Source organism: Sorex fumeus, unplaced genomic scaffold (assembly GCF_029834395.1).
Source record: "Sorex fumeus unplaced genomic scaffold, SorFum_2.1 ptg000063l, whole genome shotgun sequence".
Lineage (NCBI taxonomy): Eukaryota > Metazoa > Chordata > Mammalia > Eulipotyphla > Soricidae > Sorex > Sorex fumeus.
In genome coordinates, this window is record NW_026606120.1 from 47,716,257 (window position 1) to 47,742,262 (window position 26,006).

General features: G+C 41.5%; 1 protein-coding gene across 1 annotated transcript in view; it reads left to right on the forward strand.

Annotated features, from left to right (window-relative positions):
- The first annotated feature begins 5,090 nt into the window (after window positions 1-5,090).
- SSH2 (slingshot protein phosphatase 2) overlaps window positions 5,091-26,006 on the forward strand; it is a 265,785-nt gene continuing 244,869 nt past the window's right edge. Inside the window, exon 1 of the mRNA XM_056126678.1 lies at window positions 5,091-5,430. Within this exon, the coding sequence (XP_055982653.1) occupies window positions 5,368-5,430 (63 nt within the window). The 5' untranslated portion in view covers window positions 5,091-5,367. The remainder of the gene's footprint in view (window positions 5,431-26,006) is intronic.

Genomic DNA, 26,006 nt, shown 5'->3' on the forward strand with positions numbered 1-26,006 from the left:
GTACAGTTATAGACTTACAAATTTTTGTGCTTGGGTTTCAGTTATACAATGATCAAGTACCCATCCCTCCACCAGTGCCCATCCTCCACCACCACGGATCCCAGCATCCCTCCCCCCTCATCCCCCCCCCCCCCCCCCCGTCCCACCTGCCTCTGTGGCAGGGCATTCCCCCTTGTTCTCTCTCTCTTCTTTTGCGTAACAGCTGCATAGTATTCTATTGTGTATATGTACCGAAGTTTCTTTAACCAGTCATCTGTTCTCAGGCACTCGGATTTTTTTCCAGATTCTGGCTAAGTAAATAGTGCACGCAGTCATTTTAATCATAAATACCTACATGTAAATTTTATGCTTCCAGAAATAATCTCGTATTTTTATGAAGTTTGAGAAGATTTTATTTGGAAACTTACACAAATTCAATATTTAATATCCTAGTGTTTATTTTTCTCACAACTGTATCATAATTTTTTCTTCAAATTCTGTAATGTTGTCATCAAATTCCCTTTAATTTATCCCAGTGTGCTGTATAAATATCATTTCTCTAGACATGATTATATGAAAAAAGGTTGAGAAGTAATTTAACCTTTAGATTAAGATTTTCACATTTTTTGGGCGGGGGGCAGTGCTTAGGGACTCTGTAGTATAGAGGATCAAACCCAGGGCTCCTGTCTGCATGAACTCCAGCCTTTTGAGCCATATCGCCAATCTCTCCCTCTTATTTTTTTAATGGTGGCCTCCCCAGTGGCACTTTCAGACTAGAAGTCTACTCCAAGTGATAGTTTGGTCTGACAATTTGTTGCTCAACCGGCAGTCCTGGGTGTGGAACATACCTTGTGATGCTCTGGAGAACACAAGATTATAGTGGTTTTGTGGGGGCTGATATGACCGTGTTGCTGCTAATAGAATTCAGGGTCTCATGCATGCAAAACATGTGCTTTACTCTTTCAACTCCCTTGCCAGTCTCTAGACCAAGCTGCTGCTGCTGCTTCCTTTTTTATTTTTTGCTTTTGTTTTGGGAGTCACCTCCAATAGTGGTCAGGGCTTACTTCTGGATCTGCGCTCAGGGATCACTCTTGGAGGGCTCATAGGATCAATATGAGATGCCAGGGATAGAACCTTGATCACAAGGCAAAGGAGTAGGATGAACGGCTTAGGTGCATGCAAGGCAAATGCCCTCCCTACTGTACTATCACTCTGCATCCCCCCTCCCACGCCTTTTTTTTTAAAAAAGGTTATTTTTAATTTATTTTCTTGAGTGGTGATGATAGCAATTTGGCTCCACTGTCTCTATGCTTAAGGGTCACTCCAAACAGTGCTCATAGATCCAATTTCAGTGGGAAGAACTGAACCAGCTTGTTACATGAAAGAAGTACTTTAAATCCTGTAATAAATATCTCTCCATAATTTAGGAGTCTTGGAGCCCTCTGATAGATTTCATTGAGTATGTGAAAAATGTATTTTTCTAAAAAGAATTAGAGTAGTTTCATTTGGTTCTTAAAGTTTAAGAAGCAGAAATTTCGAAAGTTCTTCTATTATTTTGCCCTAAAAAAAAAAAGTGATAAAGCTAGAGACTAAATGAACTCCAATGGATGGTACCAACTAGATCTCAATTGTGACAATTTACCTCAATTTATTATTTTATAAATAAAAGTAAGATTTCTGTCTCTTTTGTCTCCCTCTTTGGGAATCTGTTCTCATATAGTGGGAATCTCCAACACAGTTTCAGCACCCCAAGGGCTTCAGGAAATGCAGCAGCATGGGCCAGGCAGGATTCACACCTAAAGTGCTGAGCCCCAAATGAGAGTTCGTTTTCCTTTTCATTCCCTGAACAAGCAGGCTTACAAAAGCAGAGGTGAAAGCAAAGTTAGTGTTACCTTTAACTCTATTACTTCAAAGCTAGGAAAAACACCTGTTTCCGCAGGTGGCCTTGGTGAACATGATCTCCTCACTTCAATGCCCAGCTGCGGTTTCTCACCCAGGGTGATAAGCTTAGCATTGCTCAGAGATCAGGAATATGAGGAAACTGTGACTAGAACTGGCTGGGTTAGCATAAGTCTCAGCAGCCTCCAGCTACACTGGTCTTTATCCTTATTAAGAGAATTCTCGGACCTTCTAGGGCTGGAGCGATAGCACAGTGGTAGGGCGTTTGCCTTGCACGCAGCCAACATGGCCGACCCGAGTTCGATTCCTTCGCCCCTCTCGGAGAGCCCGGCAAGCTACCGAGAGTATCTCGCCCGCACGGCAGAGCCTGGCAAGCTACCCATGATGTATTCGATATGCCAAACACAGTAATAACAAAGTCTCCAATGGAGATGTTACTGGGCCCGCTCGAGCAAATCGATGAACAATGGGAGGACAGTGACAGTGACTTATCGGACCTTCTAATAAAGCTCCTTCCTCAGATCACCTAAAATCCAAAAAGGAGCCACGGTGGAACAGAGGTACAAGTAGCTAAAAATGAGGCAGAGAGCAGATATCAAATGCTCACATGTGATCCAGTTCAGTTCACAAAGTGCCTATTTTGGGATATGCCATCCACTGAATGGTAAATATCATGAAGGGCATATATGCCCAGATCTCTGTTTCTTAAGCTCTTAGTAGATATACAGACATGTCCTATATCTTTGAATATTTTGTGGGGCTTAGTAGAGGAGAGTGAAGTCACAGTAGGTAACACTAAATTCAACTGTCATTATTTTGTATATTTACTCCTGGTTAATAGACAATAACCTCGAGAGATTAAAAAAATAGTTTTGGGGCCACTCAGACAGTGCTCAGCACTTACTCCTCAATCTGTGCTCAGGCATCACTCTTGGTGAGGCTGGGGAAAATCATCTGTGATGCCAGGAATGGAAGCCAGGAGGCCATATGCAAGGTAAGTGCTCTACCCACTGTACTATTGTCCCAGTCACTGAGAGATACTTTTGTTTCTGAAATAAGTTTCTAGTATTTGTAATACAAACTTTTCTCGATGAATAACTCATTGAGTATACAGCAATAATTGCTTAGTTTCCTTAAAAAGTTACATTCCAGGGAAGAGATATTTCCCTTATTAATCAATACTTTAACTTCCTCAGATAAACTTAATGTGTTACCTTATAATCATAGTTTTGACCAGGATTTTATCATAAGTTCATATGCTGAACAGAAATGTTCTGTTCTGCAAAGGAGAGATCCTGACCAGTAACCTACTTTGCCAACTGTCAAGAAGTCATGACTTGTGTCTGTTTTTTGTCCTCTTTTTGTTTGATACTATTTTCTGTGCATAGGGTTCATTCAGCAAAAGCTGAATTTGGAACAAACCATTAAGAATAAAAAATTAACCTAATTAGACACAGGGCTTTAAAGTTTATATTGTATTTTCCATACATTATCCCATTCGATCAAAGGAATCCTTTAAGAACAAAATAAAACTCAAAAAGTCATTTGATTAAAGTTTTAAAGAGTTGAAACTAGAAGTCAGATCTTCTGATCGCCACTCCAAGATTAGGTGGATTAAATCATCTTCCAAAAGAATGTTCTTTTTTAAAGAATTTGTCGTGCAGTTTCAAGATAAAGCTGTTATCCCTGAATCAGTAACGAAACCAACATGTATCTTATTGATTTGAATAAAATTTTTCCTAGAACGATGATTTAATTGAATTTATTTTTTCTAAAGTGATCCTTCGGTTTATAAACTTTTCCATTTATTTTTCCTCTTGGCTATGTATATAGCTTCCTGTTTAGCTTCTTAAGTAATGGTTCAAAGTTTTTCTCAACTTTTCTTTTCCTGTTTACCACAGCAGCTCTGGGAAAAACACAAATTGTTCAATCTGGGCACCATATCTTTGTTCAATTTTGTCCCGCAGGCACGTTTCACCACCACCAGGGGGCAAAAGCCTTCCAGCAGCCTTCTCGGCCGTCCCTTCCACATGGGGCTGTACACACAGGGACCCTCAGTGTCGGATTCTTGATGGAACCTCCCAGCTAATTATTTCAACCGCAGGGCCCCAGGGAGAGAACAAAGGCTCGGCGCAGAGGGCTCTAGTGGCAATTAACCATACAGGAGCCAGAAAGCTCATGACAGCCCTGTCAGCTTTAAAGAAGGAGCGCCGAGGGGTGGAGAGAAGGTGGGTTTCCGGACTTTGCAGACCCCCGCGTGTACGCTTTCTACGGCTTCGCTGTGGCACGTCTGGTGGCACGGGCCACCACGGCCACTGAAATGGGGAGAAAACGTGGGCCACCCGCTCTCTCTATGTAAACAGCCGACGGCGTTTTGCCCAGGGCCACGCTTTCCCCGTTTGCTTCGGGACGTTTCGACGACACGCTTGGTTTGCAATCGGCGGCGAGGTTATCTTTGAGGAAAAAAAAAAAAGACTTCCTAAAAATATTCCATCGAAAGGCTGGAATCCAGAGTCCAACGAGAAGTCACCTCGCAGCTACAGCTGAAGGGGGAGACGGTCTTCACGGCGGGACGCGAGTGGGAGGTCGAGCGCCCCCGCGGGTCCCTCGTTCAGTCCCACTCCGCCCCTTTTCATCTCAAGGACCGGGGGGGGGGGGGGGGGGGGCAAGGACGCACTCCAGGGTCTAAGCTTCAACGTCTCCAGCCCAGAAAGTCTTAGCCCCCAGCCTACGTTGGGGCTGAATCAGAAAAAGCCGCCCCCGCCCCGAGAGCCAGGCCAAAGGGGGAATCTATTTCCTGGTCGCGCCACGAGGGCTGGGGGCCAGGAAGTCCCGCTCGGGGAGAGCGAATGGAAGCCCGCGGCGCCCGCGCCCACCAGAGAACGCCCGGGCCTCGGCATTTACACCTCAGTCGCTCGCCGCTGAGGTGGGTGAAGCTCGGCGCCCCACCTCGTAAAATGGTTGTCTCTCAGGAGTGGTGACCCCCCCAGCAGCCCTCCGTCCCCTCGTTCCCCCCACCCCAACCCGAGCACCCGGGTCCCCGCGCGAAGGCCACGGCGCGCGAGGCCGCGGGCGGGGAGGAAACCGACGAGGGGGCGGTGGCCGGAGCACACACCCCGCCCGCTTCCGGCAACTCAAGGGTTACGGCGAGGCGGCGGCGCGCGCCGAGAGGAGAGGCGGTTGCTGACAGGTGGCGCCTGCGCACTGGGAGCGCTCATTGTGCCCCGCAGCTGCTGAACCGCCAGCCCGCCCGCCAGCCGCCCGCTCGGCGCTTCAGTCTGCGAGAGTCCGGCGGTGGGTGCGGAGCCTGCGGTCGTCCCCGCAGCCGCCGCCGCCGCCGCCGCCGCCTCCTCCTCCTCCTGCTCCTCCTCCCCGTTCCCCTGTTCCCTACCCCCACACCCCTTCCCCCCGATCCCGGCTCCGTCACTCGCCCGCCCCCCCACACTCAGGATGAGAATGCCCTGCCCGGAACAGCCCAGCAGCTCCTAGATGGCTTTGGTCACGGTCCAGCGGTCGCCTACCCCCAGCACCACCTCCAGCCCCTGCGCCTCGGTGAGTCCCTCCGGCGGCCGCTCTCTGGCTTCTGTCACTGCGGCTCCGCTTCGCCTCAGCGGGTCCCGCCGAGCGCCACTGCGCACGCGCCGCGCCGCTTCCCAGGCCTTGGCACTAGGCTGCCTGGAACCCCCCCACCCGCCGTCGTAAAGACGAGCTCCAGGAACTACGGGAGGTTTCTCGGTGCCCCGATCACTCCGGGCACCCAGCTCTCACAGCCCTCGCCGCGAGCCCTGCTGTGGCATGCCTGCCTACGGCTTGAGCACTTCCTTTCGGGAATGAGTCATTCTGGCTATTCACCCTCCCCCTTCCTTTGCTCTCGGTTGCTCTGCTGCAGGGAAAGCATCGGGGCTCCTGCGCTGCCCCTTGCCCACACCCATCTCGTGGACCCGTTCAGTCCCGGCACCCTGCTCACCCGTCTTCGGGCTCTTGGCAGGAAGGCTGGGGGGCGGGTGGGGGTGTGCCTGCCTCAGTGGGCATTTGCTGCCTTTCTCGGCTTCCGTTCGGTTCGGGCTACACTGCTCAACGATAGTTACTCCCCGGTTCCTCCCGCCCCCGCCTCAGGATGGCCGTGGTCTCGGCTTCTGGGGCGTCTAACCTCATCCCAACGACGTCCCAAAGCATCTGGCACTACCCTATGACCAGCGCCAATTCACTTCCATCTTACGGTCGTTCATGCTTTTCCACTCATTGCCCATGATCGATCTTGTTCTTGTGTCGTGTTTATCTGGCTCGTTACTTGCAAATGCCAGTGCCAGTGAAGCGTGCTTCCAGAAGGAAAATAGGGAGCCAGCCTTTTCCTGCTGGGTCCTTCTTTGCCTTCCCTCTTCTTTCCGCCACCCCCACTCCTTTACACTCTGCTCTGTTAGGCTGTATTTCTGAAAATATTTGTTTGAAAAATATATGCATATATATATATATAGCCCCAGTGGGGGCGAAATGGGATCTTTAAAATGATCCAGATGTCTTAGAGAAAAATAGACCAAATGAAAAATATGAGCAATTGAAAAAGCTCTCTCGAGCTTCTGACATAATTGTAATTTTTAAAACTGTGTTGTTAGTGGATTTAGGGGATCAAGCTGCAAAAAGATATTCAATGAACATTGCAACACCTTCCAGTAGAGAAAAAATGGAGTTCCTTTGATTAATCTATGATAACTGAGGGATAGCTTTGCTATCTTGAAAATATTCTGGCTTTGTGATTTCAAAAGATTCCTGAATTTCAAAATTTTGTGATGTGTAAGATGATGGTTTGCGTTCTTTTCCCTTGTTTTTTTTATTTATTTATTTGCATTGTGTAAACAAATTGATGACTATATCCTAATTCTAGAAGTGGTTGTACTTTAGAGGTTAACTTGCTTTGTGTTGTTCCCCAGCTGAACTAGAACCCTTGGGGTAGAAGTTTGGGGAGTGGCTTTTAATTGAGTGTGAGGAGGAATTGTGGGGCAATGCACTTGGGTGCCTTGCAACATAGTGAGTTCCCATTGCTGAAAGTATTCAAGTAAATGCTTGAGGAATGGTTTGCCTAGGAGGTGATATAATTTTTGCAGTGGGGGACTTACAAGGCTCCTGCAAACTTTTAGTTGGGGGAGAGCTGTTCAGAGCAGTGCTCACGTGCCTACTCCGTTGGATTCTCCATGGATCTGGCTATTGACTGCAAGAGCCTGAAGATGCGGTGCTGCTAGGGCCCTGCGGTGCCAGGTTCTGCCAGGGCCACACTGGTGGTGCTGGGGCGCCTCCAGGATTGCACCCGGCCATGCTGAAAGGGCCTTTTAGTGTTTAGAGATGTAACCTCTAGGGCCATACCTATGGATGCTGGGGTGGGGTTGGGGTAGAGTGGGGAGTGGAGCTTCTCTGGAGCGGTACTTAAATCCTTCCAGCTACTCTCTAAAAATCTTAAGATTCTGTGATTTGACACTTTTGCATTTCAAAGTATTTAAAATATTCTAAGGGCCTCTAGAACAAGTAAATAGGGATATAAATTTAATTAAAAATTTAATTTACATGGGATAGGGTCTCCCAAACCATGTCCAGAAGCCCCCCGGCCCTACCTGGCAACTCTTGGCCAACCAGACCTGTGGTTCTGTGCAATAGCTTGAGGATACAGTGCTGCTCGGGCACTGTAGTGCAGGGAATCGCTGGGCCACCCCAGAGGTGTTCAGGGGATTCTGTGGTGCCAGGGATCCAACCCAGGTAAGATGCATGCATCTTAAATCTTGAACTGTCTAGTCCCTTAATGTATCACTGTTATAGGTGGTGCTCTATGCTAGCTTTGGGAAAGTCACTAATAAAACTAATTAGACCACTGTTATTCATTCTAACTGGTGAACTCTTTGAGGAGAATGTTACCAGGCCTGATTTTGACTGAGAAAACACCCAAAGGTTAAGTAGAGTCATGCAGATAAACCAAAAACCCTAACATTTGGGTCGGGGGCATTGTTGAAAATATTTTATGCCAGAGACTCCTACACTTATTTGACCTGCCACCACCTTTCAGAAAAAAGTTCTGCACTCCCCCTGCCCATCCTTAAATCTACGTTCTTTAAGTGAACAGGAGAACTTTAAGTGAGCTGTGCCCCCCTCACAGTTGCACCAGAGGCCACAACTGGTCTCCTGCCTAATTCCAGTGAGAAGAAGCATTATCACCTACTTTAGGAATCACTGGTTTATGCTATAATATTTGTATGTCAGATTATCACATTGATAGTAAAGCTGTATCACTTGATAGACTTAATTACTTAAACTTGGTTGTTTTAGAATTGTGAGATACATTAGTCATTTTTGGCATAGGCTATTATGTATATGGTAAGCTTAGTTTGCCTAAGCTAAAGGATACCTCCCTCCCTCCCTCCCTCCCTCCCCCCTTCCTTCCTTCCTTCCTTCCTTCCTTCCTTCCTTCCTTCCTTCCTTCCTTCCCTCCCTCCCTCCCTCCCTCCCCCCTTCCTTCCTTCCTTCCTTCCTTCCTTCCTTCCTTCCTTCCTTTTCTTTTCTTTTTTTGCATCACACCCAGCGATGCTCAGGGTTTACTCCTGACTCTGCACTCAGGAATTACTCCTGGCAGTGCTCAGGGGACCATACAGGATGCTTGGGATTGAGCCTGGATCGACCACATGCAAGTCAAATGTCCTACTGCTGTACTATCACTCCAGCCCCTCCATTTCTGTGCTATGTAGTAACCTTGTTGTTTCATATGTATGGCCTGGGTCACAAGGAATTCTGGAATTGGGGTATGCTTGTGTACGTGCATGTGAGAGAAAGAGAGAGAGGGAAACCGGTTTTGACTAATGAGCCAGTTACCTTTTTATTTATTTATTTATTTATTTGTATTTATTTTGGGGATTTGGGGCCATACTCAGTGGTGCTCAGGGAGGTGTGCAAAGTGAAGTCCTGGCTCTCTGCCCAGGGGTTACTTCTAGTGGTGCTTAGGGAACCATATGCGGGGACCAAGGATTAAAACCGAGCTTAGTCCCAGATAAGGCAAGCACCTTACTACCGATACTATTTCTCCAGCCCCCCTTTCCTTTTAAATTGTCTATTTCATTTCATCCAGAGACATGTTCCAGTGTGTGACAGCTGTCTGAACTGCATATATTTGGCATTTGCATCTCTTGTTGTAAGGATAGTTTGAGTTGAATTGAGAAGAATAGAGAACCATGAAAGGAGAGATTTTGTTGGAAATTTTAAGAGTTTTAAAATTAAGTATTTTAAGCATTTGACCTGGAGGTCTTCGGTACCAGCAAAGGAACAAAGGCATGTGGATCCCGGGACTGAGATCTCCAAGCCTGTTCGGATCTGGGCTGAGCATCCTCCACCCAGATCCTCCATCTTCCAGTAGGCAGGGGTCACACCCACCAAATGGCGCGCGCGCGCGCGCGCGCGTGTGTGTGTGTGTGTCCCACCCTGCGCCCTGTAATCCCATCAACGGGCCAAGACCCAGAGACTATAAAACCCAGCTCCCGGAAGCATGCGGCCACGATTATCTCATTCTTACTTTGAACAACCTACCGAATGTAACCTGCCCACACGGCAGAGTCTGGCAAACCCCCCTTGGTGTACCAAATATAACAAATACCAGTAACAATGATGGGTCTCATTCTCCTAACCCTGAAAGAGCCTTGAATATGGCACTTTTTAAAATCTCAGGGCTAGGGCAAAGGAGACGTTACTGGTGCCTGCTCGAGGCAATCAACAAACAACAGGATGATCGTGATTGTGAAGCATTTGATCATTCTTTCCTTGATAGGGAGCAAAATATTTTATTACTGTCAACTCTTCAGTATTCTTTTATTAGAGATTAAACAAATCTATTGTTTCTCTACTGAGTGTGAATGACTGTTATAGATAAGACATTGAACTTGTCCATCAGGATCTTTTAATCTCGGGAGGGAAGGGAAGAGACTAGGGGAACAAACATGAGGTGGGAAGGCAAGAAAAGAGAATGAGGTAAATGATGCTGACTGTGAGTTAGCAGTCAGTTTATAATGACCATCAGTATTGTCTGGATTTAGATTAAGATGTATTCATGAAATGCAATGGTAATTATAGTATCTAACACTTTTGAGGTCTTAGACTATGCCAATTCTCATGCTAAGAATTTGATATGAATTAATTCATTTACTCATATTATGCTCAAAGAAAATTGCTATTATCACAGTTTTATAGGTAAAAAAACTGAAATAGAAAGTTATTAAGGAATGTACCCATTATTACTCATCTGTTGAAACTGTAATTTGTATCCAGGTGTGTCTAACTGTAGACTGCCTCCTTTTCCTTTTGATAATCCAAGAGAATATACATACTAGGTAATTTACAAACCAAGGCCTTGAATAATAGGTTGACTTTTTGTGGACTAAGAAACTGGGAAGTAGAAAGTATTCTAGACAGAAAGAAGATGCATACATCAAGACCTTGAAGGGAAAAAAATGTAAGGCATATCTGAAAGATTAAAGTAGAACATTCTGAAGAAGAATAGTAAAAGATAGAAGTGAAGAAGTAGCAAGGGTTGCATAGGGACTACTAGGAGTTTGAACTTAATGAATGGGTAATTCTCAGATTTTTTTTTATCTGTTATAATCAGTGATGTTTTAAGAAAATTGATGTAGGGGCTGGAGAGATAGTACAGTGAGTAAGACTTGATCCCCAGCATGTCCCCTCCAGCACTGCAGGGACTAATTCCTGAGTGCAGAGCCAAGAGTAAGTCTTGACTATCACTAGGTATAGGTCAGAAAAACAAACAAAAAGAAAAAAGAAAAAAAAAAGAAAATTGATGTAGCTAAAGGCCAAAAGGGACTTGAGAAGAAAGACCACAAGTGGAGCTAACTAGAGACATTTTGTAGTAGCCAGATGTGAGATAACAAAGTTCTGAATTGGGTAGATTAAGAAGTAGTTAATGGAGAGAAAAGGACAGTGCAAGAAATTGTGAAAAGATAAAAGGGATCCAGGATCTGATTCAATATTGGGGAGGAGGAATGTGAGATGGCATCTTTTGAAATGTTCTACCTTTTCTAGGTAATAGGTGCTACCTGATAAATAGGAGACACTTTAAGAATTATGTATGAACTTCTGGTATGAATTTCCTAATGAACACCTCTTTGATTCCTGTTTATATAAACACAGCAAATTACCATAACTATCTGTTGGGGTTTTTTGTTTGTTTGTTGTTTCTGTGCCATACCAAATGATGCTCAAAGGGTACTCCTGGTTCTGCACTCAGAAATTATTTCTGTTGTATTTGGGGGATCATATTAATTGCTATGAATTGAATACAGCTTGGCCATGTGCAAGTCAAGCACCCAACTTGATGTACTTATCTCTCCAACCCCCTGGCTTGTATTTTTGTGCAGTGTTTTATACTTTTCAGAATGTTTCTGTGCTCATGAGCTTGTTTAATTGTAGAGTGCCTCATAAATTATGCATGACTGATTACCAAAGTTTAAAAATGTGCAGAAAGTTACAAGTCTGATTGTTGTAAGAACCTACAATAGAAATAAATTCATTGACTCTCCCGTCTGCATCTTTCATTGCTGTGATACCAAAAGTTATCTGGGTTACCAGAAGTAACTTTCTGAGCCTGAGAACTTGACTGCTTTATAGTAGAGAAACTCTGACTGGAGATAGAATCAGGAACTCACACTCTCCTTGGAGTTCATTAATATTGCAGCCTTGGCTACCTAGAACAGAATCATATGTGCAGATCAGTTTTTGATAATACCCTTATTCTTCTGTTACCATCAGCAAAATAGGAATGGAAACTGGAAGGCGCTGCTGAATGCTCTCTCATAGTACTAGAAATGATAGCTGTGGTTTTACAGCAAGGGGAAAGAAGAAAACCTATAAATAGCCGGCATAAGAAAAAAATCCAGCAGTTAGAGACTGCGTAATGAAAGGACAAATGCCCTTCTAACACCCAGTAGTCACACAGAGCTACAATTATATGGTCATAATGATGACCTTGAATCATAAGAAGGCTTAATCTTGTTTTGTCTTGATTTAAGTAGTCATGATTGAATGAGGTATATTTTTAGATAGATGTCCATCCAAGTTTCACCGGAGTTGTGATGTTGAAGAGCACATTTTAATTGGGATATTTATTTACATATATCTTTAGTTCTTGATGTTGCTAGATTAATAAGATATTGAATAATATACAATGACCTTTATATGCAAATATCATCACACCTCTTTTTTCTTCGCAGAGAAAATAAAACCATACCAAAGTTCAAAATAGTCTCCATATTAAAGCAGCATGTTTGGAGGAGGCTTATTCTTTCCTTGCTCTTCCTTTCTTTCCTTCCTCCCTCAATCCCTTCTTCATTTACTTCTTCCGTTCTTCCTTCGTACCTTCCCTCCCTCCCTCCCTTGTTTGTTTTATTTTGTTTTGTTTGGGGGCCATACCCAGACTGTTCAGGCCTAACTCCTGGATCTGTGCTTAGAGATCACTGCTGGCAGTGCTGGCGGGGACTCTCTGGGATACCTACGATTGAAACCTGCTCAGCCATGCACAAGGCTTACCTGCTGTACTTACTCTTTTTTCCTTTTTGGAAATTCATATTTCCTTACTATTTTTCTTCCTTCTTTCCCTCCCTTCCTGTTTCCCTGAAATTTATTTCTTTTATTAAAATCGAGCTATTATTATACCTACTATCTTGATATCCTTGTTTTTATTCAATCTGTTTTACTCAGTACTTTATTTTCTTCATTTTGTGGTAGTTCTCTGTTAGGTTTATTATTGTTAGTGTTTAAGATACTTTTCTTCATGAATGCTGATGTCATTCTATTTCTCTCTACATATACGCAACAATTTCCTCGTTAATTTTTCAGAACAGAATAAATGTCTTCTGTAGAAAAAAAATTGAGCTATTATTGTAAACCAATAGAATTGAAGTAATTATTTTATAGTGCAAAGTATACACCAGTATTTCAAGGTCCCTCCAACATTATCTCATGGTCCTTCCCCACCACCCCACTTTCTCGAATGATAGAAAGAATACATAATAATTGAAAGAAAATAAAAGACCTGTGCCATGTAAGTGTGTATATATATATATATATCTTACAGAATTAAAATATTGCTATCTTTATAATGTTACATACTTACAAAATTTGATGTATGTTATGGATGGTATTATCTTATCACTTAAATGGTTGCATTGAATAGTTATGATTAACAAATCATTTCATTATTGGTGGACATCATTTTTTTAGCTTTTATTTCCCTTTTTCATCTTTTATTTCTTTATTTTTAATTAAAGAACCTGCTTTTATTTATTTTTAATTTAAGCACCTGGAGGTGCACAGGTGCTACTCCTTATCCTGTGCTTGGGGGTGAGGAATGGTCTCTTTTGGAGGTAATGGGGAACCTGTGGATTATCTCATGGTCCTTCCCCACTTGGGATTGAACCTGCGCTTTTGGCAGTCATTTTTGCAATTGTAAATTGTAAAGGTAAAGGTAAAGGCCCTCCCATTGTTCATCAATTTGCTCGAGCAGGCCCAGTAACGTCTTCATTGGAGATTTTGTTGTTACTGTGTTTGGCATATCGAATACATCACGGGTGGCTTGCCAGGCTCTGCCATGTGGGCGAGATACTCTCGGTAGCTTGCCGGGCTCTCCGAGAGGGGCGAAGGAATCGAACTCGGGTCGGCCATGTTGGCTGCGTGCAAGGCAAACGCCCTACCGCTGTGCTATAATTGTAATGCAATAGAAATCAGCTGGGAAAAAGTATTTCACTACATTTTGTAACATTTAAGATTTCAAGAAATGCAGTACTGATCACAGAAATATACTTTTAAGCCTCCTCTCATCTATTGATGCTCTTTAGAAAGGTTGTTCTAATTAAAATCTATTCCAGTCATTATATAGTAAAGCTGGTTTTGACTGACCTGATCTACACTGGATATTCTCATTTCATTTGTGATCACTAATTTTTGATAGCTCGTGTAGTCAAGCGCACATCCATAGCGTGTGCAGAATGTGGCCTTGAGCCTTCACACCACTGGGTATAGTCCTATAAAATGAAAAAAAAAAAGAAAAGGGAAAAAAACTAAACAAAGGGAGAGAGAGGTAGGTCAATGTTCTGAGCACACATTTTGCAGGCTGGAGATCTGGGTTCTGTTTAGTCCTCATCTTAGAATAAATTTATACTCCAGAGTTTTACTAGGGTGTTTTTCCTTTTTTGCAGGGCTGGGACTCAGGAGCCCTGGGACTACTTCTAGTGATACTCGCCATTTGTATAGGCCTGACAATTCAGTGCTCGGACCCATAGTGCTGGGGACCACATTAGTGGTACTGAGGGGGTAGGGGAGCATGTCGTACTGGGGATCCAACACCAGGCCCAGTGCACATAAGGGACGTATCCCAGTCCTTTCAGCTATCACCCCAGCATTTTGCTAGCAAGACTATGAGCCAGCCTTGCATACCTCTTTGACCTTGTCTCTTCCCGAGCCCCTGCCTTGCACACTGCTCAGTCTGACACACCATGTTCCCTTTGTTTTTTCCAAATGGCTGTTCTCTTTACCTGGAACACTTATTCTTCCTTTACTTTGCTTCATTAATTCCTACTCATCCTTTAGGTCTCAACTTAAATATTCCTTCTAGGAAGCTTTCTTGACTCTACTCCCAGATGATGGTAGTTTTCCTAAGTGCACTATAGCATTCTGTACTTGACTAATCTGTGATGGCTTTTGTCAGTTTACTTTTACTTAACTGCTTGCCACTCCAGCTAATCTTTAAGCCAGGGAATGGGTCTGCTTTCATATTTTTGTAATGCCAGGGTAAAAAATATCAAATATATACATCAAAAGATAGATTGGTGGGAAATATTTGACTCACTCTTTGTTGACATACTATATATAAAAATGTCAGGCTGGAGCAATAGCACAGTGGGTAGGGCGTTTGCCTTGCACGCAGCCGACCTGGGTTCGATTCCCAGCATCCCATATCGTTCCCCCGACCACCGCCAGGAGTAATTCCTGAGTGCAGAGCCAGGACTAACCCCTGAGCATCACCGGCTGTGATCCAAAAAGCAAAAAAAAAAAAAAGTACTGCACCATACCCTCATGAGCCCTAAGTATCATTACCCATTTATCATCATAAAAGGTATTGTTTGTTGAATACTCAGACACTGTGCTAAATATCTTACATGCATTGTATTACTTAATTTTTCCAGTGGTGTAGGTATTATTTTCTTGATTTTACAAAACAAAGCTCAGCCAGAGAACTAAAATAAATTGCCCAATATGGGTCTGGTGTCTGATCCCAGATCCCCTTTCATTTAATTACAAGTAGTATTTTATTGCTACTTCAATTCACATTTTTTAATCAGAGGTTACACACATTTTCAAATATTTATTACCATATATTTTATATTCCTTTTTTGGTAAATAGTTTAAATTTTATCACAGCTTTCTCCATGGATAGTTTTTTTTTTCTGTATTGACTTGTAAATATATTTTATATTAAGACTAATCTTTCTGTTATATTGTTATATATTTTGCTGTAGTTTTTCATTTACTGCTTTTTTCGTTTTGATGTAGACATTTAAAAATAATAGTGCTATTCATCAAAAGCCTTTTTGTATGTTTTTAAAATTATTTTTCTAGTTCAATTTTCTATCACTAGAAAATATCTACCCACAATTTGTTTGGTAATTTATTTAACTTTAGTTATCTGAAAATGATTTTATCACATGGTATCAGGTAAATATTAAATTAATTTTGTTCCAAATAGTTAATAACTTATCTCAGTTAATTTTATTAAATAATCACTTCTGTTTTTCTTTATTTTTTTGGCGGGGGGGGGAGTGGGGAACACTTCCCAAGCCACACTCTGGGGGCCTGGGAGTCACTGCAAGCAATGGCCTGGGGATTGTCATGTCATGCCAGGGATGGAACACAGGACCTGGTGCATTCCAGGCATGTAGTACAGGCTTTTGAGCTATCTCCCTGGCCCTCTCTCCTTTTTTCTAATGACATATTGTTATATGTCTGGAAAATACTGAATGCAGAGATTCCCAGACTTACTTAGCTTACCTTACTTCTTTCAGAAAAAAGACACTCAGTGCCCACTGGAAATCTACCTTCTTCAAGTGAACTAGACAGATAGCACCCCTCCACTCCTTCTCCCCCCACCCCCCACCATAAGACTATCTAATGTCTCTGTGGATCATTCCAGTACCTCCAAGGGGGCTGAATTGCCCACTTTGGGAAATAATGAGATGTGTTCCACTGAAGTACTAATTTTTTTTAAAAAAAGTGTAGTTACCGACAGAGCTCTTCAACCCAGTATGAAATATGCAGAGGCCAGTATACATTGGAGAGACCTGAGAGATCTTGTCAATCATCAGATTAGTAAGTCTGGCTATTTTGTAAGGTAAATCCCATTTATTCTCTTCCTTTAGTTCTCAGCACAAATCTTTTTCAGATGCTATTACAAACTGCCCTACTTTTTTGTTGTTGTTCAGCTGAGTAGTACAGCTGTCTTCAGGGCATCCATTATTTCCCATTTATTTTTCATTTCCCATTTTTTGTTAAGAAAGTAGTGAAAAGACAAGAAAGTAGTGAAGAGACTCTACAGTTCTTAGATTTCTCCCCTGCACCCCCAGAGTTTTAGAAAGATCAGATATTAATTACTAAATGGGAGAATATGCTTTAGCAGCCAGTCTTTGGCCTTGAATTAACTTAGTTACATAAGAGGGAAAATTGGTTAAGTAAAGAAGTTACTTAAGCCTTGAGAAAGTATGAGTATGAGCTGGCCAACAAATAGATAAGGGGTGCGCTGTAGCAGGAGTGGGTTTATTTTCCTTTACCAAATTTCTTAAATGATTTTTTTCCCCTCTCCCTCAGTTTGTTTACAGAAAATTATTTTCCAGGTTGGGGAACTATCTCAAAAGTTGCTCTTTGCCTTGAATATGCAGGGCCTCAGGTTTGACCTCCAGCACCACATGGCTCTCTGAGGAAAACTGGATATAGCCCTGGTGGCCCCCAGTACCACTGGACCAAGCAGTAGCCACTGAAGTAGGCAGCAAAAGCCATTGACTTGCACAGTTGGGGTGCGTATCACTAGGGGTGAGCTGGAGTGATAGCACAGTGGGTAGGGCATTTGCCTTGCACGCCGTCGACCAGGTCAACCTTAGTTCGATTCCTCCGCCTTCGATTCTTCCGCCCCTCTCCAATCGCCCAGCAAGCTACTGAGAGTATCTCGCCTGCACAGCAAAGCCCGGCCAGCTACCTGTGATGTATTCGATATGCCGAACACAGTAAAAACAAGTCTCACAATGTTACTGGGCCAGCTTGAGCAAATCAATCAACAGTGACAGTGACAGTGATCACTAGGGGTGGCCTCCAGACCTCTGAGCATTACAGGGAAAGCCAAAATATAAATAGTTATTTTTCCTTGTTTCTTCCTTTTGTCTTGGGTATGGGGCAATGTCTGAAGTTGACACACTTGGTTGTGGTGCCCACCTCAGGTTATACTCTTGCTGTGATACTTCACATACTTGCTTGCAGTCCTCATACCTTTGGTTTTGGTGTGCCAGAAGTGGCTCATATTTTGATACTGGGGATCATACTGGCAGTGCTGGGGATCATACTTGGCAGTGCAGGGAATGTAGGGGATTGAATTCTCTGGCCTGGTTCATGCAAGGCAGGCACTCTACCATTGAATCATATCCCTGGAACCCAGGAAGAAGGGAAGAAACATTCTTAAGGCACCAGTAGTGACACACTATGTGCTGGGAACCACAGGTAATGGTGTGCTGATGAAGTGCAGAAAATGGGCTACAGGAGTAAAGATAATTTCTTCTGAATTATAATACTTATAATTTTATCTGTAATACAGTATATATTTTTCTCCTGGCTTTTCTTTAACATTAATTTGTTAAACGTTGTGATAATGAGCTCAAGACCTTAAAGCATAATTGTCCTCAATCTACCATGTTTCAAATGTTTGGTATACTTGAGATACCAGATTCAGAACTTAACAGGAATGACAACAGTCATTTGAAGGAATAACATTATAGTCTCTATTTTACAGTGAGGAAACAGATTTTTATAGTATTTACTAATATTTTTGATTTGGGGGCCACACCCATCTGTGCTCAGGGCTTACTCCTAGCTCTGCACTCAGGGATCACTCCTGGTGGGCTCACTGTACATGTAGGGTGCCAGGGATTCAATGTGGGTCAGCTGCATGCAAGCCAAGTGCCTTACCTGATGTAATAATTTTGGCCCCTGAAGACACTGATTTTTTTTATAAAGTTAAAGGTAAAAGGTAAAGGTAAAGGTAAAGGCCCTCCCATTGATCGTCGATTTGCTCGAGTGGGCACAGTAACGTCTCCATTGGAGACTTTGTTGTTACTGTGTTTGGCATATCGAATACTCTCGGTAGCTTGCGGGCTCTCCGAGAGGGGCGGAAGAATCGAACTTGGGTCGGCCATGTTGGCCGCTTGTAAGGCGAATGCCCTACCCGCTGTGCTATCGCTCCAGCCCTTTTTTTTTTTATAAAGTTATTCATAGCTCAGCGGTAGGGCGTTCGCCTTACAAGCGGCCAACATGGCCGACCCGAGTTCGATTCCTCCGCCCCTCTCGGAGAGCCCGGCAAGCTACCGAGAGTATTCGATATGCCAGACACAGTAACAACAAAGTCTCCAATGGAGACGTTACTGGGCCCGCTCGAGCAAAGTTATTCATAATAATTTATTGCATTCAATATTCCAACACCAATCCCACCACCATTCTATCTTCCCACCACCATTATTTCAAATTTTCCCGCCTGCCCCCAAAGCAGATCCTAAATAATTTATTTTGTATTACTTGTTATTAATAATCCACTAAAAATGATCCAAAAAAGTTTCCTAAGTAGAAAGTGTGTGAAGATTGTTATATCTCACCCTGGAGCCATTAAGCCCTTGTATAAGAGATTACTAACATTTTGTTACAGGTTGAGCATTGTGTGCTAGAATATATATATAACAAACAAACACTGTCCTCCCGCTGTTCATTGATTTGCTCGAGCGGACCCAGTAACGGCTCCATTTTGAGACTTGTTAGTGTGTTTGTTAGTGTGTTTGGCATATTGAATACGTCATGGATAGCTTGCCAGTGCCACGGGTGAGATACTCTCGGTAGCTTGCTGAGCTCTCCGAGAGGGGCGGAGGAATCGAACCTGTCTTGGCCAGGCTGGCTGCGCGCAAGGCAAATGCCCTACCGCTGTGCTATCGCTCCAGCTATATGTATGTACACACACACACACACACACACACACACACACACACATATTTAATTGAGATTGGTTGCCTTCTACTTTACACCACATCAAATGTGGTGTGTTACCCTTGGTAAATCAGTGGCGTAGAGTATAAGATGTTGGTCCAGGAATTCTAAAATTTGAAATATGGTGATATTGCTGGAGTTAACCTTTTTTTTTTTTTTTTTTGCTTTATGGGTCACAAACCCGTGATGCACAAGGGTTCCTCCTGACTCTGCAGGAATTACCCCGGTGATGCTCAGGGGACCATATGGGATGCTGGGAATAGAACCTGGGTCTGCCGCATGCAAGGCAAACGCTCTACCTTCAATGCTATTGCTCCAGTACCTGGAGTTAACTTTTTTTATTTTTATTTTTTATTATTTTTATTTATTTATTTTTAACTTTTTAACTGGATGGTGACTTTGGGGTCTAGAAGCTTCTCTGCAGTTTGTTGCTCTCTTTCAAGATTTATTTGTGAGTCTCTGGATCATGGCCATTAATGAGCTTATATAATGCTGGAGGTAGTTCGTGGGCAAGACACTGATTTTTTTGAAAGGTGTTTAGACTCTCTCAGTTAAGAATGGCAGTAGTAAAAAAATAAATAAATAAAAGGGGGGCTGGAGCAATAGCACAGCGGGTAGGGCATTTGCCTTGCACGCAGTGGACCCGGGTTCGATTCCCAGTATCCCATATGGTCCCCTGAGCACCACCAAGGGTAATTCCTGAGTACAGGAGCCAGGAGTAACCCCTGTGCATCGCTGGGTGTCACCCAAAAAGTAAAAGTAAATAAATAAATAAATTTTTTAAAAATTTAAAAAAGAATGGCAGTAGTGGGATTTAAACTTTGTGTTGCCACACTCAGAGACCAACTAGTAGTCTAAATTATTTATACTCTAGGTGTTAATTTCTATGACTAGATTCAGTTTTATTTCTTTTTTTCTTTTATCTTTTTGGGTCATACCCAGCAATGAACAGGGGTTACTCCTGGCTCTGCACTCAGGAAATTTTCCTGGTGGTGTTCAGGGGACCATATGGGATGCTGGAAATCGAACCTGGGTCGGTTGCGTGCAAGGCAAACACCCTACCCGCTTTGCTATCACTCTAGCCCCTATTTTTTCCATTCTTAAAAGGCCATTTTGCTTTATTATTGCCCTGCTTTTTTTGGAATCACTACAATTTAAGATATTTTACTGCTTGATAAACTCTTGATAACAGAGTGATTTTTGTTTGTTTTGGTTTTGAGCCACAGTTAGCGCTGCTCAGGGTTTATACCTGGCTTTGTGCTCCAAGATCACCCCTTGTGGTCTGGGAAGACCATATGGGATGCTGGGGATGAAACCTGGGTCGGCTGCATGCAAGGCAAGTGTCCTATCCACTGTAGCTCCAGCCCCTGTTGAGTGCTTTCTTAAGAGTGATGACATGAGACATAAGGTATTACTTTAATCAGGGCATTTTTAAGTATTGGTGGGAAAAGGCAGCTTTATACCAAGCATGTATAATAAAAAGCTAAATATTGTAAATGCAGTGAGGGAAAGGCACAAACAAAGGAAATATCGCGGAGATTAATTGGAATAAATCTTTGTATCTTAGAAAATAAAATAATAGTACCTGGGGATTAGTCCCTTTAAGTTCTGTTCATTATTAAAAGCCAGTTCTGTTGTCCTTCTGTGGTGTGAGTATTGTGAGATAATGTCTAAAGTATAATACTAGACCTCAGAGCTTCTATCTTTGGAAAACAACTGCTTATTTGTATTAACCTAACCTTCATCTATTCTTTGTTTTCTATTTCCATGCCTTCTGCCACTTTAAGAAAAATTACCTCTTTTTTTTTAACTGGTTCAGATGTACAGGCAAATAAAATTATATTTATTGAAATTTAAAGGATATCATCACTATATAACTTATTCATTGTTGAGTCTTCAGTTGTTGAGCCAGAGACTTTTATAGAAATAACAGCAGCTTGAGAGAGACTCTTTTTAGAATTGTTTTAGCATATCCCAGGGAAGAATTAAAATAGAACTTAAAAGATACTAGTGGGGTAAAGTACTTGCCTTGCATATAGATCACCCCGGTTTGATCCCCGGCACTGCATATGGTTCCCTGAGTGACTCAGGAGCAAAAAGCCAGGAATAGCTCTTGAGCATTGCTTGTTGTGACCCAAACCACTCCCTCTCCAAAAAAGAAGATAAATTACTTGTGTTAAATAACAAATTATCTTAATCTATTAAGGAATTTTACCGATTCTTTGAGACTTGAGAAAGTGACTGGTTTAGAATAAAAATAATATTTCTCCATGATTCTAATATACATCTTATCAAGGTGGGAAGACCCTAAAAATATTTCTCTTTCCTTCGGTTTTAAAAAATACTTTGGTAACGTGAAGCAGTCTGGGATAATAATTGAGTATTAGAGCTGGAAAGTGAAAATCTGAATGCTTAGTTTATTACTGGACTTAAAGTTATCAAATTTCTTACTGGACTTAAACAAAGTTATCAAATTTCTCTATTTTGGATTGCCCATCTTTACAAGGGACAATAATAATTTTTTTCACAGAGATAAACATTTAATGAGAAAATGCCTTAACACCATGCCTGACACCAAATAAGCATGCACTTACATAGTATTAGTCATTTTTATAATGATGGTAATTTAGAGTTACTCTTTGGTTATTAAGCAATTTTTTCATTATTACATAATTTGGTAGGGAAGCAACTTGCTTTATGAGAATATAATCCAAATGAATGTGAGGTTAGTTAATCTATCTATTTTCTCTCTTTTTAATTTTTACTGAATATTAGCTTTTTTGTATGTTATTTTGAGAGGCCACACCTGGCAGCACTACTGGCTCTTTGCTGAGGGACCTTTCTTGGTGGGACTTGGGAACAATATGTGGTACTAGAGATTGAACCTGGGTAGGCACATGTAAGGCAAGCACTCTTCCTGCTGTACTATCTATATGGCCCTACTTCATTTTTTAAAAAAAAAATTGGAGAATCTGCTGTAATTATAATGATCAACATGGTAAAACATTGATTTTATAATAACCCTAGAGTACCATTCTCCTTTTGTTAAGTGATTATCAATTTACTAGACTATGTTTAGTGGCATACATATAAATTTTACTAAATATTTTGTGGTAAGGTAAGAGAAATCATTCCAAGTAGCCAACTTAGTTTGCGTTGTCAAACCATAGTCTGTTGGTGCTTTTAGTTGTCCAGGCTGTAAATCATGTGGTAAAATAGAACAGAAATTGATAGATATTTTTTAAGTATGAAGAATCTGGAGGACACTGAAAGTATTCATGAGTTTAAATATATCTTTGTACAGGAAAACAATAGGTGAGAATAATCTGTCTAATTCAGCTATACAAGCAGTTGGCAGTTGAAATTGAATGCAGCTTTTAGAAGATGCATTTCCAAAGCAAATGAATGAACTCACATGTGATATAACAAGAGATCTTTGGTTCAGGCTTGGTTGCATTTTGATTACAGTTTTCACTATTGAACCCTGTCAGAACATAGGGACAACCTACAAACCTATCTTTGTAGAGAGCTTACTGAACAGAAAAACTTTATTTAAAAAAAGTTATTTATTTTAAAAAAGTTTCTGTGACTACAATTTTTTTATTAGTGTTCTTGGTTTGTCTTATGTAAGATGCAGGTTTTTTTTTTATGTTGTTGTTGCTGTTGTTGGGTTTTGCTTGTTCATTTGTTTCTTTAATTTGGGTTTTTGAGTCGTACCCCAAAATGCCGAGGGCTTACTCTCAGGAGCTATTCTTGGGAGTTTTCAGGGGGTTATATGGGATGCCAGAGATAGAGCCCAAGTCTGCCACATGCAAGGCAAACACTCTACCCACTGTATTGTCTCTCTAACCCCAGAGAATTTCAAACGCTGAACATTTTTATCTTGATTCTGTGGTTTTAAATTAGACTTCAAATGAAATTATGCTGACCATAAAGGAAGTCTGGTTAGGCAAGGTGGGAATGAAAAGTTCAGGAGTACTGCCCTCTCCCACTTGTCTATTAAATATTATGTGATGGAGAAGCTAGGACATTAAATACAGAACTTTTAGGAGAAAACATAGTCTTAAGGTACTTCTGTTTATGTACCTTTTATGGTTGGACTTTAATCAGCAAGATTAAAAAAACTAACAGAATTTTGGGGCCAGAGAGATAGTACAGTGGGTAGGGTGTTTTCCTTGCACATGCCAGACTCTGGTTCGATCCCTGAAACTACATACAGTTCCCCAAGCTCCTCAGGGAATGATTCTTGAGCACAGAGCCATGAGTAAGCCCTGAGCATTGCCAGATGTGGTGACAAAACAAAACCAGAACAACAAAATAGAAAACCCACAGCATTTTATTAAGACCATGAGAAGTCTTTTGTGTTCTTGAAATGGTCTTATAGAAAGCTATTAATTATAGTGCAAAACAGAAAACTTTAAAGGCACAGCAATAGTTTGGACCTTTATATTACTCTTACTCATAACACCAGTCATCTGAAAGTTAGAAAGACGCTGCTCACCAAAGTAGACTTTGCTTTGTTTCTCAGCCTTCCTGCTCACTTGAATGCAACACATGTACTTTACCCACTGCACTAACTGACTCTCTGCACCCACCCCAAACACTGGTTTGGGTCCCAAGCTTATACTTTCGTTTTCTTTATTGAATTGCATTATTTGTAAACCCTTATTTTATCCTTATGGTGCAGAAAATGTTTTTAAAAATTAAGCTGCTATTATAGTCTTAAAAAAAAACAAGTTGGTTCGTTTTAATGTAGTCCCGTTTGTTTATTTCTGTGGGGTTTTTTTTTTTTTTTTTTTGCCAAGAGGTCAGATCATTGAAGACTCTTGAGGTCATGATCCTGTGGAGTTTGCCAGTGTTTTCAAACCTATTTTTTTTTATCATGGTCTTTAATCCATTTGAATTAACATTTTATGAATGGTATGAGGAAGGAGTCTAATTTCTTTCTTTTTTTTGGGGGGGGGGGCATGTGTCTGTCCAGTTTCCCCAGCACCATTTGTTGAAGAAATTCTCCTTGCTTCACTTCATGCTCCTAAATTACTACATATAAATATATATACTATATAAATATAAAGTAAACATAAAGTACTATATAATGCAATTCCTATCCAAATTCAGACCATATTTTTCAAGAACTTTGAGCAGTCAATAGTAAAGTTTGTATAGATTTATGAAAGACCTTGAATAATCTAAGGCAAATTGAAAAATAAGAAACTTAGAGGCATCTTCTTATCTAACTTTATACTAGAAAGTCATAGCAATCATACAGCTCTTTGCATAGTACTGGAATAATGGGTGATCAATGGGTCAGAGTAGAATATCCAAGGACAAACCCCTACATATATGGTCAGCTAATTTTTGACAAAGGAGCTGAGATCATGAAATGAAGTAAAGACAATCTCTTCAACAAATAGTGCTGGGAAAATGGATAACCATTTGTGAAAAATTAAAGCTGGATCCACATCTCATATCTTACACAAAAGTTAATTCGAAGTAGGTCAAAGACCTTGAGGTCAGACCAGAATCTATAAAGTACATTGAAAAAAATATAGGTAATAACACTTCAAGATTTGCACTTCAAACATGTCTTCAGTGATATGATGCCATTGGCAAAGGTAGTAGAATAAAAAACAAATAAATGGGACTACATCAAATTAAAAGAGTTTTTACTTGGCAAAAGAAACATGGGTTAAAACCAAAAGCTAACAATGGGAGAAAATATTTTCATTCAATACATCAGATAAAGTGTTGATAACCAGGGTACAAAATTTACTCAAAAAAGAGCATCAACAATTACAATAAAATTCAAAAACTCTGTAAAAAAATTGGGGAGTGGAGTGAACTGGAACTTCTCTGAGGAAGACCACTGAATAGCCAACAGGCACATGAAAAGTGTTTGTCATCATTTATCATTAGGGAAATCCAAATCAAGACACAATGAAATGCCACCTCATACCAATGAGAATGGCACGTTTCAAAAATTCTGGGAACAATCTTCATTTGTGATGAAAAAGGGGTTGTGATGAAAAAGAAACTCTCATCCTCTGTTGATGTGAATGTTGACTAGTTCAGTCTTTATAAAAATTTCTTTCTGTGAGTGATAGTTCAGCCTGTAGGGTTTTTGCTTTGCAGCCCAACTGGGTTCGATCCCTGGAATGCCATATGGTCTCCCAAACCCCTCCAGGGGTGATTGCTGCATGCAGAACTAGGAGTAAGTCTTGAGCACTGCCAGCTATAACCCCAAAATAAGCAAAATTTATTTCTCTTCTACATTATTATTAACATATATGAGTGTAACAGATTCCAGTGAATTGATTTTATGGCCCGCTACTTTGGTATAGAAGTTATAGGAATTTGACTTAAAGATGGCCAAGGCCTTTGAAAAAAATATGTTCATCATCATTTATTATCAGGGAAACATAAATCAAAAGTACAAGATATCACCACACACCAGAGGCAATGGCCTATATTAAAAAAAAAAAAACCTGGAAACAATAAATGTCGGCAGGATGTGGCAAAAAAAAAAATCTCTTTCACTGTTGGTGGGACTGTTGTATGGTTCAAAATGGTTAAAAGTCTCAACAAATTAAACATAGAGCTTTCCTTTGACCTTCTAATTCTACTCTAGTGTTGATCCCCAAATAGAAAAATGGTATTCCAGAAGGATGTATGCACACCTATGTTCATCACAGTATTATCTACAAAGTGAAGATCTGAAAACCATTCAAGTGCCCAGCAACAAATGAGTGGACAAATAAATTGTGGTGGGGCTGGGTTATCTTTCCAGCCCCATCACAATTTACTTATAT